The 19,577-nt window shown below is 35.3% G+C and overlaps 1 protein-coding gene across 1 annotated transcript in view; it reads right to left on the reverse strand.

The window, feature by feature from the left end:
* Ppm1l (protein phosphatase, Mg2+/Mn2+ dependent 1L) overlaps window positions 1-19,577 on the reverse strand; it is a 289,523-nt gene that overhangs the window by 71,586 nt on the left and 198,360 nt on the right. The window contains exon 2 of the mRNA XM_076867510.2: window positions 18,007-18,181. Coding sequence (XP_076723625.1) covers window positions 18,007-18,181 — 175 coding nt within the window. The remainder of the gene's footprint in view (window positions 1-18,006; window positions 18,182-19,577) is intronic.

A 19,577-nucleotide genomic window follows, 5' to 3' on the forward strand; every position in this document is an offset into this window, starting at 1 on the left:
ATAATATCTTCCTCAAACTGATTGTTTAGATCTATTACAGTGAAGCGATACCTCAAAAATTGGGGGAAATTACTTGGTGATACCCATCACAATCTTCTTCTTCCACTAATGCTGTCACAATGAGAGACTCAATTGTTTACATTCTTTCCTTTAGGAACAAAGAATGAGAAATGAATATTTGGTAGACAAGTAGATGACTACAAGTAAGAGAAATTATGGCATAGTAAAAAGTGAAGGCATAGACAAGATATTCAGTAATTTCCTCATTTTTCTTCCTTTACTATATTCCTACACAATAGAAAGGCAGCCAAGAACATTAAAGGAAGGATAAGAAACTTTTCTACTGAGGGAAACTTCTAGGTCAGATTTTGAAAGTATAAGAACAGTATATCTAGTTATTCTCTAATCCATTTTAAAAACTAAGAGCAGAACAAGCCATCAAATTATTTAATAAATGTAAAAATAAAAATGTGATAAATTTTAGAAGATAGTTAAAGGAAAGGAAGAAAGAAAGAAAGACAGATTGAAAGACAAAGAGTAAAAGGAGTAATGAAGGAAAGAGTGCAGAGACTTCATCCTCCAGAAAGTAATGCCATCATCTCTTAGTATTTAGGATACTTCTATGAAAAACTAACCTGCAATTTCAAAACTATAGAGGTACCTGGGTACTGTGTTAAAAAGCTCTAGAAGGAAATATGGTCATAAGAGGAATCAAAGTGATATTCAAAATATTTTAAAATGGATACATTGATGATGAACAAATAAGATGTGAGTTACAATCATTAGAAAATGTTCTAGGTCTAAATATGCATTGCTCACTGGCATGATGTTTCTGAAAAAATGTATCAATCAGTATGAGATTTTTTTCATTGTACGAACTTTCAGAGTGCATTTATTGTATTTATACAAACTAGGATGGCTAAAATGTCACTAGCAATATAATCATATCAGACCACCTGATATGTGGTTCATGGATGATCCAAACATCTTTTTATGTGGTGCATGACTGTTATTCTAAAGCCATCCTAGTGTTGGATGTACAGATGAATATGCCAGCTTTGGATTTAAGGTAAGTGGGAGGCAGGCAGTGATTGGAAAATGAGAGGAAAGGGTAATAATAACAATAGAAAAAGATGAAAGAGTTGGTAGAATCATAGTAGACATTTTTACAATTCAACCTATGGTAGCCAGCTTCCAAGAGGCCCCTAATGATCCCTACCTCTTGGTATTCATACCTTTTTATTCCCTCCTACACTAAATTAGGTTGGTCTGTGTGACCAAAGACCAACAGCATATGGCAGAAATTATGCCACTTATGATGTGAGGTCATAAAAGACTGGCTTTGGTCTAGTGTTCTCTCTATTAATTTACTCATATGTAGCAAGCAGCCCTGTGGAGAGGCACATGAAGAAAGGAATTGACGCTTTCTGCCAAGAGCCACGTGAGCTGGAGACAAAACTCCCAGCTCCAGTCAAGTTTTCAGAGACTTATGCCCTAGGTGACAGCCCAACAGTAAACTTATGAGAGAACTAATCATGATTCCTGACCCTCAGACATAAGGTTTTTGAATAATTAGTTAATTAGCAATAGTTAAATAATACCTAATTAGCAAAAGATAACTAAAAGTTAATGATACTTAAAAAAGGTAAAAATAAGCAAACATGAAAACTGTACACATACACTTGAGAGATACTTTTACTATCCAGGAAAGGGTAAGGAAGGAAGAAGAGGCTGATTTTATTGTGTCCTGGGAATTATCCCAGTATACTACACCAATAACATGCTAAGTTATAGAACAGCAAATAACAGAAAGACCATCATTGGTAGAATGTTTACCATGTCCATTATTTTCCATACATTATTTTTAATCCTCATCCAAAGCCTTATAAGTTAAAACATAATGAATCGTCATGAAGCTAGTTGGACCTTAAAGTCTGGGCTCATTTTACTATACTGCACCACCTGAAAAGCAATTGAAGTTTGGCTGTAGTTCAGGAGAGAGAGGACCTGACTAAAACACCAAGAAAAGCAGCAAGTTAAGTAACTTTTCAGACACAAGAAGATCAAGCTCTGGGGTCAAGTGGAGGCAACCAAAGGAAGTAAGATCAGAAACTATTAAATCTCCCCAGCTTACCACCCATCCATCTGTTTTCTTTTAGATGAGTGTTTTTGTCTTGTTTTGCTTTGTCTTGTCTTGTTTAACCCAATAAGGCCAATCCTGGATTCTGAGACTAGATCTGGTTCAAGGTATTAAGGCTACCACACTTTATGGCTGGAACCCTGGCACGCTGGCCCACACTGGCACAGGACTGAGTCAACTTACCACTGACCTTCTCTGCCCTCAGCACTGAAGTTCCACTATGGCTGGCCTTGTCACTAAGTTCCTTCCTTTACTTATTCTAAGGATATATAAGACTTAGGGATGAAAGGCTCCACTGAAAACAACAACAAAATGGCTTTTTGCCTTATATTCCATTTCTAGCATCAAAGTTAAGGAAAGTATATTTGGAATGTTTTGCTTATTTTTATTTAAAAAAATAAAATACATGTAAAAAGTTAAAAATGTAAACAATAAAGTGATAATAGTCAACAAAAAAGTGTTTCCTTCTCTATTTTCTCCTTCCCAGAGTAATCATTCTTGTTTCTTATTTAAAATGAAAATACATACCCCAATTTGAAAGCTATAATACACTTCATTATGCCACTCAGGTTGAAGAGCCAGGTACTTGAATTCATTAGTTATAAAAAGGAGGATTAACCAACTATTTGGGTTTGAGCTGGGAAGCTGGCCCTTTTGAATTGTTACATCAAACAGAAATCCTCTTTTCCTTTCTTCTTCTATATGCAAGATTTTCTACAAATGCATTTGAGCACTTGCTGTATTAGACATATTCCCATGATATATAGGAGCTTCAAAAAATATGAATAACACATCTATAACTTTTACAGATGGCTACTAAAGCAAGAATGACTATAAGATGATCTCACATGAATTTGTTTATAAGTTTGTTTTAAGATTTCATTCACTGTTTGTCTGGGACATCTTGTAGGCACCACAAATGGAATCATTCTCTTGATCCACTTGCTTCCTTCCCTCCTGTCAAAAGGGGTGTCTACCAGATCACACTCAGCACACAAGCATATAAAAACCAGAAGTACACCCTTTCTCTCGCCATGCACAAAAATTAATTCAAAATGGATCAAGGAGCTAGATATCAAATCAGAGACTCTGCACCTGATAGAAGAAAAAGTTGGCTCCGATCTACATATTGTGGGGTCGGGCTCCAAATTCCTCAATAGGACACCCATAGCCCAAGAGTTAAATACAAGAATAAACAAATGGGACTTACTTAAACTAAAAAGTTTTTTCTCAGCAAGAGAAACAATAAGAGAGGTAAGCAGGGAACCTACATCCTGGGAACAAATTTTTACTCCTCACACTTTAGATAGAGCCCTAATATCCAGAATATACAAAGAACTCAAAAAATTAAACAATAAGATAACAAACAACCCTATCAACTAATGGGCCAAGGACCTGAACAGACACTTCTCAGAGGAGGACATACAATCAATCAATAAGTATATGAAAAAATGCTCACCATCTCTAGCAGTAAGAGAAATGCAAATCAAAACCACCCTAAGATACCATCTCACTCCAGTAAGATTGGCAGCCATTAGGAAGTCAAGTAACAATAAGTGCTGGCGAGGATGTGGGGAAAAGGGTACACTTGTACATTGCTGGTGGGACTGCAAATTGGTGCGGCCAATATGGAAAGCAGTATGGAGATTCCTAGGAAAGCTGGGAATGGAACCACCATTTGACCCAGCTATCGCCCTTCTCGGTCTATTCCCTGAGGACCTTAAAAGAGCATACTATAGGGATACTGCCACATCAATGATCATAGCAGCACAATTCACAATAGCTAGACTTTGGAATCAACCTAGATGCCCTTCAATAAATGAATGGATTAAAAACTGTGGCATCTATACACAATGGAGTATTATGCAGCATTAAAAAATGACAAAATCATGGATTTTGCAGGGAAATGGATGGCATTAGAGCAGATAATGCTAAGTGAAGCTAGCCAATCCTTAAAAAACAAATGCCAAATGTCTTCTTTGATATAAAGAGATCAACTAAGATCAGAACAGGGAAGAAGAGCATGAGGAAAAGATTAACATTAAACAGAGACGAGTGGGGTGAGAGAGAGGGAGAGAGAGGGAAACTGTATGGAAATGGAAGGAGACCCTCATTGTTACACAAAATTACATATAAGAGTTTGTGAGGGGAAAGGGGAAAAAAAGGGAGAGAATTAAACAACAGCAGATGGGGTAGAGAGGGAAGATGAGAGGGAAGGGGAGGGGGAATAGTAGGGGATAGGAAAGGTAGCAGAATACAACAGTCATTAATATGGTATTATGTAAAAATGTGGATGTGTAACCGATGTGATTCTGCAACTTGTATTTGGGGTAAAAATGGGCGTTCATAACCCACTTGAATCAAATGTATGGAAGATGATATGTCATGAGCTTTGTAATGTTTTGAACAACCAATAAAAAAAAAAAAAACAAACAGAAGTACAGGGAAGTTAATGTCTGTAGGGTTTCCCTTGACCAACATGAGGATGAGACTAATAGCTAAGTGGTTCTGAGATGTTCTTTATAAGCTTCCTTAGAAGACTTCTAGGCTTAAGCAGCAGTTGTTATCAGGGGTACGTACCTAGCTCCCCATGTCCTCATACCAGCTTTTGTTTGCTGCTCCATTCCCAATGTCCCTCACTCCTACACCCTGGCTCACATTTCTAAATAAACTATCTGCATTCAAGCCTTTTGTTTCAGGCTCTGCTTTGCGGGAATCCAAGCAAAGAAATATGATAAAGTCTTTACAAACTTTAATGCAAAAAGAAAAGTGTCTCTTTTGAAAAACTGTTTTATTTTGTATATTAAAACAGAGAAAATTTTCTAAACTGTTTTTTTTTTTCCTCTTGTTGCCCTGTCTATCAAAAAGTGTTATGGTTTGGATCTAGAATGTCCCCCAAAGTCTCATGTGTTTCAGAGGTGAGGATTTGGGGAAGTGATCAGATTGTGAGGGCTCTGACCTCATCAGTGGATTAATCCAATAGCTGAGAGGAGTACTGGGAGGTGGTGAAAACTGTAGGCATGTGGGGCTAGGTTGGAAGAAGCTGGACATTAGAGGCATGACCTACAAAGGTTTATCTTCTCCTGGCCCTTTTCTGTGTTTCTGGTTCCCATAAAACTGAGCAGCTTTCCTTTGCTGTCCTATTGCTACGATGTTTTCCTTGCCTGAGGCCCAAAGCAATGGAGTCAGCAGACCATGATCGAAAACCCTGAAATTGTGAACCAAAATAAAACTTTCCTCGTCTAAGTTGTTCTTGTCAGGTGTTTTGATCGCAGTGATGTAAAGCTGACTAACATAGAAAGCTTAGGGGGAAATTAGATGTTTAACTAAAGAATACTATTAATCTTTGTACTATATTATTCTTCATGGTTGACAAACTTGCTTCCTTCTCTTTTTATTGCTTTTTAATTTTTATTTTAACACTATTATTATCAGTATGGCAAATCTGACTTTTAGGAAACAAGTAGGATATAAATGAAAACATACTTTGTGTTACTTCTCTCTTTGAATGAAATGAACTGAGATCAGAGAATGAAAAGTCCTGATTCAGATAAGGAAGAAGCAGATCTTAGAAGATGAATTCAGAGAGATAACAGTCAAAAACTAGTAATAAGTTCAAAGGGAGCATACTTCTAACTCAAATGTCCTTCTCCATTCCTTATACTCTCAGCACCTAAGCAGACCTGGTACATTGTAAATGTTTGTGTTGAATGAACAGTGATTTCTCCAGAGTTGATTTATGGTTCCCTTGGATTGAATACAGAGCAGATTCAAGAGCTTCTCAAAGGTATATACTATAGAAACTCTTCATCAAACCAGCCTCATCAGAAATGGCCTAAGCCAGCGGGACAAGGTGGCATATGCCTGTAATCCTAATGGCTCTGGGGGCTGAGGCAGGAGGATTGCAAGTTCAAAGCCAGCCTCAGCAATGGTGAGGCCCTAAGCAACTCAGTGAGACCCTGTCTCTAAATAAAATACAAAATAGAGCTAGGGATGTGGCTCAGTGGTTGAGTGCTCCTGAGTTCAATCCCCAGTACCCCCTGCCCCCATGCCAAAAAAAAAAAAAAGAAAGAAAGAAAGAAATGGCCTAAGCCACATACAAGGACATCAACTAAAGAAAGAAACAAAGAGAATTTCTCTGGACACTAAAAGGTGGCTTGAAAACAATGCCTTTTATGAGGCATTGAACTTAACATTTTGCAAAATGATGTTAAATAGCAGCCCAGCTGCCTGTGATTATACATCTGCTGAGACTGAAAGTCAAGCAGAAGATGCATTTTGCTTACTTCTTACCACTACAAGTGGACAGTCTATACATTAGAAATTCTGGCACTTTAAAAAATGATCTTTTCTTGATGAACTGAAAGTCTTACTACTAACTTGGGTTTCATTAAAATTTGTTACAAACATTACAACAAGGTTTACAGAATCTTGTTTACAAAATTCCAATATTACAGAAAGGAAGAGATATGGAGAGCATTGGCATCCTGTCTCTGGCCAGTCAATGCAATCTAAATTGTGACCATCTGATACAATTATTTTCTTTGAAGTGTACACATTTTCTTCAGTCCTTGTAATCAAATACTACTTTAGAAACAGGTAGTAACATTACTTTCTCTTGTGGCAAACAAGGACAACTTGATTAGAAAGATAAACACAGCTCTAGTTCAAGTGTTTTAATCACTAGAAGTAGTATCTCCTAATTCTAAATCTCAGTGTTATCTTGTTGTTTCCAGGATTCTCAGCGAAGTTCTTTGAAATTTTATTTTTCCCACCATAAAACTTTGGATCAGTCCATTTTCAGAGTGAATAGGAGGCCTTCTATTGAAAAAGTATGTGAGCTTTCATTTTTTTTAAATAACGTCCCATTGAGATACTTAGAAGATTCAGTCTGAATTATCATTTTCTCTATGTTGTAAATCTCATAAGCAAACAGGCAATGCTGATAACAAATTAATGTAAGGTAACTAACATACAGTAATTAATTTTAGCTGGATAATAACACTTAGAATGTGGTAGGTGATCCTATGGCAGAGGGCAAGAATAGATCTGTACAAGGCACTGGCACATAATTACAGTTACACAAGCAAAGAGAAAAATGCAATACTCAAAATCTGTCTTTCAAAATGCAACTGACATTGAAGTTCAAGAGGCTTATGGGTTCTCTTAAGATTTTATGATTTATTCAAGAGTTCTTTCCCAATATAAAACCTAATTTCTTCTTCCTCTGCATATCTACTGTACTCTATAGTACCAATTCCACTGTCAAACTTTAGTTATGTTTCTATCAGCTGTTTCCCTGCCCTCCCACCACCACTTGTACACATAAGCACACACAAAATACCTTTGTACCCATAATTCTCTCTCAAACACACACACATACACACACACACACACACACACACACACACACACACACACCAGAGGCACTCATGCACATACTGTCTATCTAGAGTGACACATTGGACATGTCATTTGGACATTTCCAATGTTGATCACCATGTCTGGCTCACAGGTCTCCAGCAATCAGTCTCGCTGCCACAGAGTAAACAAACAAATAAAATCAATGAATGTTAAATGTACCTAAGGACTTGGGGTATGGTTTGGTGGTAGAGCACTTGCCTAGCATGTGCCAGGGCCTATGTTTGATTCCCAGCACAGCAAAAAGTAAATAAACAAAAAAAATAAACTGAATCACACATTGGTAAAGTTGGAAAAGTCTTAAAAAATAGCAAATCCTATGGTATAATTTTATAGTTGAAGAACCAAACACAGCTGGGCAGGGTGGCACATGCCTGTAATCCCAGAAGCTCACAGGTCTGAGGCAAGAGGATTGCAAGTTCAAAGCTAGCTTCAGCAATTTGGCAAGGCCCTTAACAACTTCTTGAGATCCTTTCTCTAAATAAAAGGGCTGGAGATGTGGCTCAGTGGTTAAGTGCCCTTAGGTTCAATCCTTGGTATCAAAAATAAATAAATTAAATATAAATAAGTAAAAAAACAAACAGACACAGGGCTTCAATGCCACACCACAAACACAAGCCAACCCCAGGGCTTGGGAATAACACCTGTGGGTACTTTTGAACTGCCACAGTGGACAGTTTTCTATTTTGTAGATGGAAAAATAATTTGTTTCATTACTTTTCCCCATCATCATAAAATAATCTGCCTTTGAAAATTTTCAATATAAAGGAAAGAAACAAAGAATTATAAGCCAAATTCAAATCGGTTGATTAAAAAGATTGGTATAATTGGCCAGAAGGATGGTCTAGGTTTATAAGTGAATTTTGATAACCAATTTTCCTACTCTCTTTCTACTATTGACTTTATTTTAAAAAGCTTCTCCTTTTTTTAAAAAAAATTAATCACATTGCCATTCTCAGATTTGTTTTTTCATAGATAAAAAGCACCTGCCCCCAAATTTAGGGGATTTTACATGGTAAAGAGAATTGAAATGTGATATTAAAAGTTACAGAAATGGTAACTGTGGCATATTTACTCAAAGATACTACATTTTTGAGTAGTTTATAAGTGCATGAAGAAATGATTATATTTCAGTGCTAAATTTTTTAAAGACGCAAAATTGAGCATACATAATTAAAGTCCAGCAGAGAAAAATGACTAGAAAAAAATTCACCAAAGATGGTAGCTATGTTTAGGTAGTAGGATTAGAGATTATCCTTTTGTCTTACTTTTTTTCCACATTAAAAGAAAAAAAATGTTCTAAATGTATTTACATTACTTTTATACAGGAAAAATGAAACAGATTTAATGTTTTACAGAAAACTGGAAGCTGATGTCAGAGGCTGCACAGTCAATATTGAACTTCCATTTATAAGATTCTTTTGAGTCCCTGTTTTTCTTTCTTTCTAGTCCTCCCATTCCTGTCAGCAAGTCCCTGGAGAGGGTATCTTTTGAGCCCAGAAACGGGGTCCTAATTAAAGATATGAAGTAAGGAAACCTAGTGTCATCTCACCCCTAGGACCTGTTTGAGATACATACTGAGAAATTTAGTACTTGTTAGAATGAAGAACTTCCTGAAAATGTCTTTTACTGATTTTTTTTTTTGTTAGCAAAACTAAGTGCCCTAAATAATTCACACACTGTTTCTCAGGTTTAATTTCTGGATGTGAATTCATTTTTTTCCCCATAATAGTAAATGGCTTTCTTTTTGAGATCACTGATTACTATGACACTAATGGCTCAATTCAGACATGGATGTAACTTTCAGATATCATCTATTTTAAGAAGAATAAAATATGTTCAATAGGTGGTAACCCTCCAGCTATGTCCTAAATTGCTAACAGCATACTCCACACTCTTTTTAAAAGCTACTTCTCCAAAAAGTACATTGCAGTTCTTGGAGTGTCTTCAGGGCAGAGAGCTTTGCTTAGATTCAACTCTCAGGAATTTCTAATGTAGAGCTGCATCAGGGAATCACAAAGCAAAGACCGAAAGATTAATACTACTCCTTCCTTGTCACCTCCTCTGAGAAAGCTATGATACCCAACATTTGTAAATGAATGTGCAGGTCCCCAGGTTTAAATAAGTCCCAAATAAACCCAAGAAACAATGAGCTGAGTTCTCTCCTTTCCTCATCTGCATTATCTATTTCACTTTTGACTTGTAAGTGCTCTTTCTATGTGGTTAAATCCATGCTGAAAGTTATAAAGTTTTCTAGTAAATTGCAAGAATAGAAATAAAGGCCTCACTGGCCCGAGAAAAGCTCTTCAGAAGTAGATCTAACCTGCAACTTACACAACTATCTCAAGTCAACACACTGCATGTATACTCTGCTTTTCCCAATGTGAAAAGTTCAGAGTTCTTTATTCCTGTTTTAAGGGCTTGGAGTCTCTAACAGAGAATATCACTCAAATAAATGGGTCAATTTCCCCCATAATCTCCAACAAAAGGCATTGCAGACCAAATCATTTTATTCTTAAAAATGTAGGTAATTTCTTCATGACCTAACATTAAAAAAATTAATTAAAAACAGAATTTGAGATTACTTAACAAAACACAGACAACACACTACCCTCAAAATAACATGTAGAAAGATTCCTCTCGTGGCATTTCAACCCTTTAACTTTTGTCCACTACTACAATAATGAAGATTTACTTTACTGATGCTCTTGAGACACTGTGAAATGCTATTTTGATTTCTTTTCAAATTTTGGCTCTACTTTCCTTGGAAATTTCTCTGTGCTGAGCTCGATTTATTAAAATGCATATGAGCTTGTACTTCAGTTAAAATAAAACATTACTAGATCAAATATAAAACACATCTTACTCTGGATTTTGTTTAGCATTAATAAGTGCTAATAAAAGAATCTGAATTATCTTAATGAGGACCCATGAATGATAGCTCACGACCTCTTTTTTCAAGATCTAAGTTTGCTTGACTCACACAATCTCATTCCCCATCCCAACAACTATAGTATGCCTGGGCATATTCATGTGCAAATGCTATACAAGCTGAATGATTATGACAGGAGAAAGGCAATAGAGCAAACAAAATCCACAGCTACATGCACCCTTGCAGAAACTATAGCTACCTGAATTTTCCATTATCAAGAGACCAACCACAGCATAGGTCAGAACTGGAAGACATGTAGAAGATTCTGTTCATGCCATTCATTTATAGGAAAATGGGCTTTGGGAAAGTTTGGTGACTTACTCAAAGTCATAGATCTGGTTGGCAGCAGATCTAGAAAAATAATCTGAACATTTATATTTAATTCATTTTTCAATTGTATACCATAAAACATCTTTATTCTCATAATCATCAAAACTTGAGCCATTTGGATAAAAATTTTTCTTTCTACACTAATGTTATGATCTAAATGTTTGTGTTCTCCCCACTCCCAGCCAATCCATGTTTCAGTATACCTCAATCCCCAGATTGATAGTACCAGACTGTGGGGCCTCATTTGGTCATGAGGAAGAGCCCTCAGTAATCCTTTACCCTTCTGCTAGGTAAGGTTACAGAGAAAAACAGCAAAGAAGGAGACCCTTATCAGATACTAAATCTGGTGGCAACTTGATCTTAAGATTCTCAGCTTCTAGGACTATGAAAAATAAATTTCTACTGTTTATAAGCTACCCCGTGTATGGTATTTTATTAGAGCAGCCAGGTTATGACACTGGCTTCTACAATTCCTGTTTTTATATATGCAGTATAACAAACATTATTGAACCTTTTTTTCTGTTGAGTCAAGGTCACCATTATTAAGATTAGTGATGTCAACTCTATAACAGAGTCCATGAATGTTGGGGATTTGATAACTGCTCTTTATGGATTTCTCTTTGTTGTCATCCCCTGCTATTCTCAGTTTCACTAGTCTGTATCATCCCCCTTCCCCAAGTTTTCTAAAGTCTATTCTCTTAGAGTCATATGAAATACAGATAAAGGGATACCATATTTATTGTACTATTATTTATAACAGCAAGACAAAAATTTAAATATCCAACATAGGAAAACATTTAATAAGTGATAATTTAAAATATAATATTATATAGCCATTAAAATCCCCTTCACATGGACTCCATCTACTCTGTGCTCCATGACAATGAGTCCATTGACATGCCAATTGTGGGCCTGAGGGAGATGAGCTGATGACATCTCTTCCCTATAAACATTTCTCGGGCCTTCATCTGACATCCACAGTCTCACTCTAATGACTCTCCCAATAAATAATTGATTAAGAAATAAGAGAACCCCAGAAAAGGAGGAGGAAGAAGAAATGGTTGATTCTTGGGGCTGTGACATTTGGGAAGCGGCCATAGAATTCTCTTTGGAAAAGTGGAAAAGCCTGGATCCTGCTCAGTGGAATTTGTACATGGATGCAATGTTGACAGAACAAGAACAACAAAAAACCTGATTTCCCTGGGTATGTCTTTTAATTACTCTCAATATCTTTCACCAGAACAAGACATGGAAATCTTACTTCAAAAAAGTACTGGTGAGATGTGAAAGCTGTAGCCTTGATAATTCATACTTAATGAAAGACTGGGAGAATGTGGGTATACATGATACATAGAAAGGATGTTATAACAGACATAACCAAATTGCAACAAAACATTACCGCTAAAGGAGATCAAGAACTTAAACTATCTCAGAAATAGCCTTGAATGATGTTAGTCAGGGTTGCAGAAAAGTCAAATTGGCTTCTCTGAGCAAATATTCATATACATTTTTGAAACATAACTTTTCTCTAAAAACAAATTTAGAAAATCTTAAATAGGACCCGAACAATACACAATGTATCATTTACCATTTCAAATATAGGATTGAACACTCATTCCAACATTTTTGAAGATGAGAATAAAAAATGAAGAAACAATTTCTAAATGCCATCAATTTGATAAACACTTTACCAAAATTTCATTATTTCACCACCAACAAATAATTTCTCCAATGCCAAAAACCACAATTCTGGTAAATATAGAAAGGTCTTTTCCGATCCACTATTGCTAAATCAATACCAGCGTATAGATATTAGGGTAAAACATAATAAAACCAGGAAGGCCTATAGTAAGGACTCAAGTCTAAAAAAATTACCAGAGTATGTATGCATGTATTTATTCAGTACTGGGGATTGAATTCAGGGGCATTGACCATGAACCCACATCCCCAGCCTTATTTCATATTTTATTCAAAGACAGGGTCTTACTGAGTTGCTTAGCACCTGGCTTTTGTTGAGGCTGGCTTTGAACTTGTAGTTTCTGGCCTCAACCTCTTGAGCTGCTGGGATTACAGGCATGGGCCACCGTGCCCAGCTACTAGGGTATTTAAAAAAGAAAGAGAACTTGTAAGTATAAAAAAACTTGAAAATACTTTAAACATGACTGATATTATAGTAAATACCAAAGTATTAATTTTCCAGAGAATAATAACAGATTGTTATTGTTCAATAATAGAACAAAACAGATGTAATAAAGTGGGAAATTTTTTCATCAGTGTTCAGAATTTATCCATCAGAATATCAATATTCAAGAAAAGATTTACAAATATAATGAATGTGGCAAAACTTTTAACCAGTCCTCGGAACTTAACATCAGACGATTCATATTAGGGAAAATACATACAGATATGATAAATGTAGAATTGTCTTTAATAATCATTAAATCTAAATAGACATAATGCACACTGGAAAGAAACCTTAGAAAAGTAAAAGAGTGTAGCAGATCCTTTCATCTGTCCTCATACTTTACTCAATGTCAAAGAATCTATACTGAAGATAACACCCTACAAATGTATATTATATGGCAAATCCTTTGCTCATCCCTATATCTTATTATGTATCAGATAGTTCACACCAGAGAGGAAACTTGCAAATGCAAAGAAAGTAGCAAAGTCTTTTAAACTTGCCCAAATCTTACTCAATGTCAAAAAATTCATTTTGGGGAAAACACTACAAATATAAATAATGTGGGAAAGGCTTTAATCAATTCTCAATCCTTTTCCCAGATCATAGTTTGACGAGGCACTCTATAAATGTAAAGATTGTAGCAAAGCCTTTAACATATGCTCAAACCTTACTTGACATAAAAAAATTGATCCTGGACACATATACTACACATGTAATAATGATTAAGGAAAGATCTATGTTCAAAATATGCATCAGTTTATATATATGGCAAAGAATCTGCAGGTTAAATAAATGTTAAGAAAGTATTTAATTATCAAGTATAAATATCAAAAGATTCATAGTAGAATATAGTAAGGACCTAATGCTTTCAGAAATGATAAATCAGAGTAATTATTAAAGTGAAATAATCCAAAGTCAAAACAATTGGATAATTTATTTGTATGTATCAAAGGAGCAAAGATATTGTCTTTCAATAAATATAATTACTGTAATTACATTACACTCACTATAAAAAAATTCTTTTCACGCAGAGAAGTTTTAATGAAATGAGGACATACTTTTGTAATAACATCAAGAAAAAAAGCAGGACATAAAATTACAAGATACCACCAGGTGCGGGGCTCACAACTATAATCCCAGTGACTGGAGAGGCTGAGTCAGGAGGATCACAAGTTCAAAACCAGCCTCAGCAACTTAGTGAGGTCCTGAGAAACTTAACGAGACCTTCCCAATCTCAAAATTAAAAAAAAATAAAAAGGGCTGGAGATGTGGCTCCGTGGTTAAATGCCCCGGGTTAGGCTCTGGTATCTAAATAAATAAATGAGACCTTCCCAATCTCAAAATTAAAAAAAAATAAAAAGGGCTGGAGATGTGGCTCCGTGGTTAAATGCCCCGGGTTAGGCTCTGGTATCTAAATAAATAAATAATCCCAACCACTTTTTAAAATTTCTTAGAGTGAGGGAAATATAAAAAATATTTGTTGTGGTAAGATTATTATTAATTATTATTTTCTTTTTATACTGTTTTATACCACTTATTTATTTCTGCAATTAGAGTATAATGCTTACAGTCAGAAAAGGGATTTTTAAAAAAGAAAGCATCACATTGGAAAGAATAACTTAACTAGTGAGAACTACATAAGATAAAAACAGGATTCTAAAGGAATATCTAAGGCCTCTGTGGAATGGACTGTGTGATCTGGTTGCACAAACAGCGTTTTGGCTTACTTCCTATCCTTTCCTGAATTTCAGGTTGCTGTAAAGTTGAACTATAGACAGGCAGAGCATTAAGGTTTATATGTATTTAAAGGAGAAGACAGGACACAGAAAGAGGGAAAACAGAAAAAAGAGTAGATTCTGAGCCAATGCTTTTAGAGAAGTGTCTAAGGATTTTTTTTTTTCACTAATTAGTTTTTGGAAGTTTAGATGTCACAGATGGTGATAATTGTCACTAAGTCACCCAGGCTGATTTATCAGTGGATAAGCATTAAAAACAAATTAACCTCTTTAGGATATTTTCTACTAACAATCAACTCCGTGCTAAAACTGAAAGAGCTCAATTAAGAATGTGAAGGGGGCGGGTAGGAAATGATAGTAGAATGAATCCGACATTATTATCCTTTGTGTAATCTAATATGATTACATGACCTGCATAACTCTATCATGAACAGCCAGAAGAATAAGAAGTTTATATTCCATTTATGTATGATGTGTCAAAATTCATTCTACTGTCACATATAACTAATTAGAACATATAAAAATATATTTTAAAAAAAGAATACGAAAAGGTAAAAACTGGGAAAGAATAGAAGGAAGCTAAGCAAATAAGTGTCTGAGTATAGGATGGTTATATTTCAGAAAGGGTACTGAATGCTTTTATCAATTTTCTATTCGAATTTCTTTAAATTATGATGAAATATTTTTCTATGAAATAGAAATATCTTTTATTTTCTACTCTGATTTTGATTGAAATCATTAATATGAGAGTTACATAGGTTACCTTTTGATTTTACAACACATGATGACATTCATTCATCTATATATACACACAGCCCCTAACCATATTACCTGTCCACATCACCTCATGCAGTCTCAGCGCATATAATTTTACAAATAGATGCTTTACTTCTCAACACTTCTGAAAATCATTTTTTAATTTTTCTCTCTGTTTCCCAAACACCACATGCTATGAAAAGACCTTAACAATACCTTAAACTCATTTGAGGCAAGATAGGCAAGATTCAAATCTGCCCTCATTCAGCGTTAGTGGCATTAGCTAGCATTTTCAATAGATTCCTAAGGCCCTACCCAAACACAATATATTTTATTGTTAGTAACACCCTTTGAAATATTATTAGCCCGATTTTATATAAGAAGAAACAGAGGTCCTAAGAAATTAATTTGCTAAACATCACATTAATAATTAAGGTAGAGGCAAGGCCTAGAACTTGAGATTCTTTAACTCTCAATCATGTGTTTATTTCCACTGCTTCATGCTACAGAGTTATTAATAGATTAATCCTGCACCAAAGTATGTACCCCTAAAGGCCACATACAAGTTCAACTGTACTTCTGTATGGTTTGGAAGAGTGGAAAATTATTCCAGCAGAAGGAAAAATTGGTTGGTGGGAGGTTATGGCTGATGTTCACTTTCACCTTGGTGCTTGTTCCTACGTCTTCGTCTTCATCCACTAGAATGCATTCCCCTGCTCTCCACAAATCCATTTTCAGCATTTGTTCTTCATGCTGTAAGCAAATGCCCTCCCCTAAAGAAGTCCACGAGAAACTTGAGCCACTTTTGCTATTCTTGACTCCATAGCTCAACTTAACTTTAATAGCTTGTGAATGTTACAGGGTGTACTTAGTCTCAAATTTCTTGGTTTTTTTTTTTTTTCTAAATCTAATAGGTCATATATGTATGTTTTAGCTCCCCAGCTAGATGTTAAGCATGATCTATTTCTACATCCTAGATTCTTCCCTTTTAATGATCTTCCTCATTTCTCCTAACTGCCTAATACAAGATATTTATTTAACAAATGCTTACCAAACAACTGAGAACCTACAATAGCACACCTTGATTTGTAATTAGGATATAAGAGATATAATGCTACAAACAAAGAACTCACTTCAGGTGAATATATGGCCCTCAGTTTTCTCACCTTAAAATGAGTATAGGAGCAAGAAGTGGGTGGAATATGTGAGTTTCATGATCTCTAAGAGGCTATGAATACTTAAATATTATTTTCATTGGGGTGGATCACAATCTACTTTGTTCCATTAAGGATAAGATGTCAAAAAGAACAATATTAAAGGCCAAACAAATATAGAGACCAAATGACTAATCCCCTAGAGGCAGAAGCAAGCCAATATGCTGGGGAAATCAATAAAGCAAAGGAAAACCAGGGAGAGTATAAATGTCCTTAGCAAGGCTAGAAATGTGAATCCTGCTTGAGAGGGATGTGAAGTGGTTAGAGAGTACAATGTAAAAGGGAACAGCATAATAACTAAAAAATTTGCATTAGTGGTTAGGTAAATATAGTATAATGTTGTGCTTTTTTTCCCTTTAAATTTGCACTTCTGTCTACTATCAAAGCTTTAAATCAAATGCTAAGAATATCAGCATTGACAGATTATGTTATAATAAAAAATTAGATCCATACTAAAAAAATCTTAGTGGAAATAAAACCAGAAATTCCTGATATCAAAATAGGGATTAAAACTATCAACATTTGATCATTAACAACCTATTTTCCTATATCCCCTGCCCTTTTTTTCCTTTTGGTAAGGTGAGAAATATGTTAAATTTAATCAGGATATTTTTACTGCATCTATTTAATTTTATTAATAATTTTAATATTCTAAGTAATATTGTACCTGAGTCATTAAAATTGGGCTTTAGCTAACAGATCATGGCATTACATGGGGTTCTATGCATGACTCCCTGAATAAGCTTCCTTGGATGGGATGAGCCTATAGCACACAGTGAACCAAAATCTTTGTGGTATTAGGGTTTTATTTGAATTGCTATGGTAGAAAGCAAAATTCAGCTTAACACTTCAAAGAAAAAAAAAAAAAACCTCTGTAGAAACAAAAAAAATCTCTAAAATTAAAAAAAAAAGTTTGAATCAAATAACAGCTCTCAGATTATCAGATAAAAAATTTTTAGCTAGTATCCAAAATTGAAGTGACACTTTAAAAGATTAGATCAATAGGAGTACATGACTGATAAAAGGCCAGGAAAATTCCATTTTAAAAAGAGCAAACGCTTAAAGGGATTTGATATTCAAGAGCCATTTTTATGAATCTCCTGAAAAAGTTCTGATACTAAAACTGCTGAGAAGAAACTTACTATTAATCCATGTTATACAACTTTGAATCCAGTTTGCCCTTAACCTTCTACCCCATAGAAAGGGCTAAATTTAACTGAGAACTATAAATAAATTTTGTAAGGAAAAAAACTGTGTGCCTGTATGTGTGTTTGTACTAAAAACAAACATACCTGCTTCATCATAGGATACAGTCAATTTTTCTAACATTTCTCGATCAATTGACAGAATCTGCTGTTCAAGGATGGTCTGGTAAGACAATACACTGTTTTCTTTGTCTTTCTCGTAGTCCTGAAGATGTTGTTTTAGGGCCTCTGGGAGCCGAGATTTTACATATTCAGCTGCAGTCTGCAGATAAAACAGAGAACCCCATTAGTACCTCCAGTCTAAGGTTCCTCATTTACCCTCAGGTGCTTTAGAGAGAACTCAAAGCACTGTGGATCCACTCTCCAAGTAAGCATGTCCTTGTCATTGTGATTTCAGACTACACTGCGCCCAGTAAGGTGGGTCTTCAAGCAAACAATCTTAGGTCTTTAAATCATTTCTACCAGGTTTAAAGGTATAAAAGATGATAGATTTGGTTTGATATTCACAAGAATTAGCAGGCAGAATTTCAATTATTCCATTGAAATTCCAAAGGCCCATGGTAATAATTTTGCTGGATATAAATTTTCTTGAAGAAGATGGTCACACAACTCAGCAGTGAGCCCTACCCTGTCACAGCACCCATGTCCCTACTTGTTTTGCTAGTCTCAACTCATTAATGCTGACATAGGCGCTCTTGTGAACTGAGTAGAAAGGAGAACCTCTGCTAGGGTTTATAGAAAAATAATAGGATAAATTAAAAAAGAAGAGATCTAAGATGCCCCTTAACCTGAAAAAAAAGAACCTGTATATGTATGTATGTATGTATACACACACACACACACACACACACACACAAACACACATATGTATATATTTTTTTCTTAATTTTTTTTGTTGTTCATTTGCTTTTAGATAATAACTGCAAAAAATACTCCCAACTGGTAACATCTGAAATTATATACAGTGATTTTCAATCAAGGAATCATGCTCCACTTGGGGGTTAGAAGGAAAACAAATGTATTTTGAAAAAGGCCTTCCCAAGGAGTCTTCTGGTGGGCTGATGGTAGCATACTCTCTCCCTCCCAGTTGAGAATCACTGTGACAATAGTGATTATGTGAGAAATTAAATAACAGAAGTTTATGGGAGAAATTAAATGACAGAATGGCATGTGTGAATCAGGGGAATTCTCAAATTCTTATAATATACCTCTTGAGAATATTAGGTGTTTGGTATCTCCTTGTAGTATAGCTCTGCTTCACCTGCACAGTGCCTAAAGTTGAGAAACCAACGAATGAAGGCATACATAAATATATGGTTTAAGATTATGTTCATAACCACTAAAAAACTTTTCAAAGAAGCTGCAAAAAGATTCCTGCTGGGGTATGGGCCTAGAATACAGCAAAGACTCAGCTACATAGTTTGTTTGTTTGTTTTTTAAAAAAAGTTCTGTGCAGCTATTAATTGTATAATTTAAAATATATGTGTGATATAAAGAAATGAAAACATTTGATATAAGGAGAGTATCTAAGAACAGAGTAGGGACAAAGAGCATGAGAAGAAGATGAACATTAAACAGGGATGAGAGGTGGGAGGGAAAGGGAGAGAGAAGGGAAATTGCATGTAAATGGAAGGAGACCCTCAGGGGTATACAAAATT

The sequence above is a fragment of the Callospermophilus lateralis genome, chromosome 10 (genome assembly GCF_048772815.1).
Source record: "Callospermophilus lateralis isolate mCalLat2 chromosome 10, mCalLat2.hap1, whole genome shotgun sequence".
Lineage (NCBI taxonomy): Eukaryota > Metazoa > Chordata > Mammalia > Rodentia > Sciuridae > Callospermophilus > Callospermophilus lateralis.